The 1,609-nt window shown below is 57.7% G+C and overlaps 1 protein-coding gene across 1 annotated transcript in view; it reads right to left on the bottom strand.

Annotated features, from left to right (window-relative positions):
- FOXP4 (forkhead box P4) overlaps positions 1–1,609 on the bottom strand; it is a 35,384-nt gene that overhangs the window by 9,463 nt on the left and 24,312 nt on the right. Inside the window, exons 10-11 of the mRNA XM_024766232.1 lie at positions 1,151–1,242; positions 35–118 (exon numbers count right to left, since the gene is read on the bottom strand). Coding sequence (XP_024622000.1) covers positions 35–118; positions 1,151–1,242 — 176 coding nt within the window. The remainder of the gene's footprint in view (positions 1–34; positions 119–1,150; positions 1,243–1,609) is intronic.

The following is a 1,609-nucleotide window of genomic DNA, read 5'->3' as shown; positions in this document are numbered from 1 at the left end:
CTTGGAGGGCCGCAGGGAGGGGAGAGTCACTCACTGGCTGGCTGAAGGGCTTGGGCTCCGAGGGCCGCATGTGCAGATGGGCCATCATGGCCTGCAGCCGCTCGCTCTCCTTGGCGAGCTGTGGAGAGGTGGGAGGTGAGCAGGGGTTGTGCCTGGTGGCGGGGAGGGGCAGTCGGGCCCTCCTCCTCCACATACCAAGGCCGTCACCACCATGCGCCCCCGCCCTTGGTACCCCAGCTCCCTCCGTCCCTTGCTCCCGGAAGACCTTGGCTTTTCCCTGCCCCTCTGGCCCCTCACACCCGCAAAGCCAGGACTGGGGGCTGCAGGCTCCATGAAGCCCTCCCCGCTTCTCCAGACTGTGTGTCCCCAGCCTAGACCCCCGCACAGCCGCTGCACTCTGGGGGGCCTTCTTCCCAACAGCACACGCCTTTCCTCCCCCTCGAGAGCAGAGGCTGTGGCTGAACAACACCCAAGTTCAGTGGCACTTGTGTGTGAGAGTGCCCTCACACACTGAATGGAGATGCAGGGATGGATGAATGATTCATTCACCCCTCTTCATAGATTCAATAGATCTTTTACAACCACCCTCTCGCGCAGGGAGCTCTGCGAGGTGCCAGAGGGACATGGGTAAATATTGATTGACTGCCTGATGGACTGTCCTGAGTAGCCTCCTGAGTATTCCGTGCTGCAGAGTGTAGACTCCGGAGCCAGACTGCCCCGGTTCCAATCCCAGCTCTGCCACCCACTGGCTGAGTGGTCAGAGGCAAGTTACTTCACCTCTCTACGCCTCTGTTTTCTGTATCTGTAAATTGGGCACGACAATAGTAGCTACCAACCATACAAGGCTGTTCAGAGGACCCCTTGCGTCACATAGGTATTTAGTAGAGCACAAGGTAAGGGCTCAGTATGTTAGCTATGCATACCATTTTTGCTGTTTGTGTTAGTATGGGTCTCTTCGGGACCTCGCATCAGAGAGGCCCCCAACCCTGGCTTCCCCCTCAGAATCGGACTGCCCTCACCTTACAACCATGGTAACGAGGACCTAGAAAGCATGAGATGACCCTTCCATGGGACCCCCTAAATCCCTCCTGGAAAGTGAGTGCTGGGCGGGAGCCCCCCCACGCCCCTCTCCCGCAGCCTGAGGCCACACCTGGATCTCCAGCTGCTGTACCACCTGCATCTGCACGCGGCACTGGGCTGTGCTCCGGTCGTCCAGGGCGTGCTCGGTGTTGAGGTGTCTTCCGGGGGAGGAGGGGGTGGAGAAGAGAAAGTTGGCCCTGGTTCTGCTGTCACCACCCACCCCATCCCACCCTGTAATCCCGCCCACAGCCTGGAAAGCAGACAGACCAAGAGACACAAAGAAGGGAAAGGGATGGGGAAAAAAACAGAAACAAAAACAAAAACGGGGCATCGGAGGAAGCCGCCTTCTCGTCAGCCTCCTTTGATGTCTTTGCTAAAACCCCAGCTACACAGAGATCTAACTGCAAATGAACTAATTAAGTAAACCTCTGACGAAGCGTGAAAACAATTTGTTTGACCCTGATGCTGCAAGGGTCTGGGAGACAGCGGAGCTAATCGGTCAGTGACAGAGCCTGGCACGGCTATGGCA

The sequence above is a fragment of the Neophocaena asiaeorientalis genome, unplaced genomic scaffold (genome assembly GCF_003031525.2).
Source record: "Neophocaena asiaeorientalis asiaeorientalis breed wild unplaced genomic scaffold, Neophocaena_asiaeorientalis_V1.1 scaffold46, whole genome shotgun sequence".
Taxonomy (NCBI): Eukaryota; Metazoa; Chordata; class Mammalia; order Artiodactyla; family Phocoenidae; genus Neophocaena; species Neophocaena asiaeorientalis.
This window is presented reverse-complemented; position numbering and strand designations above follow the sequence as displayed.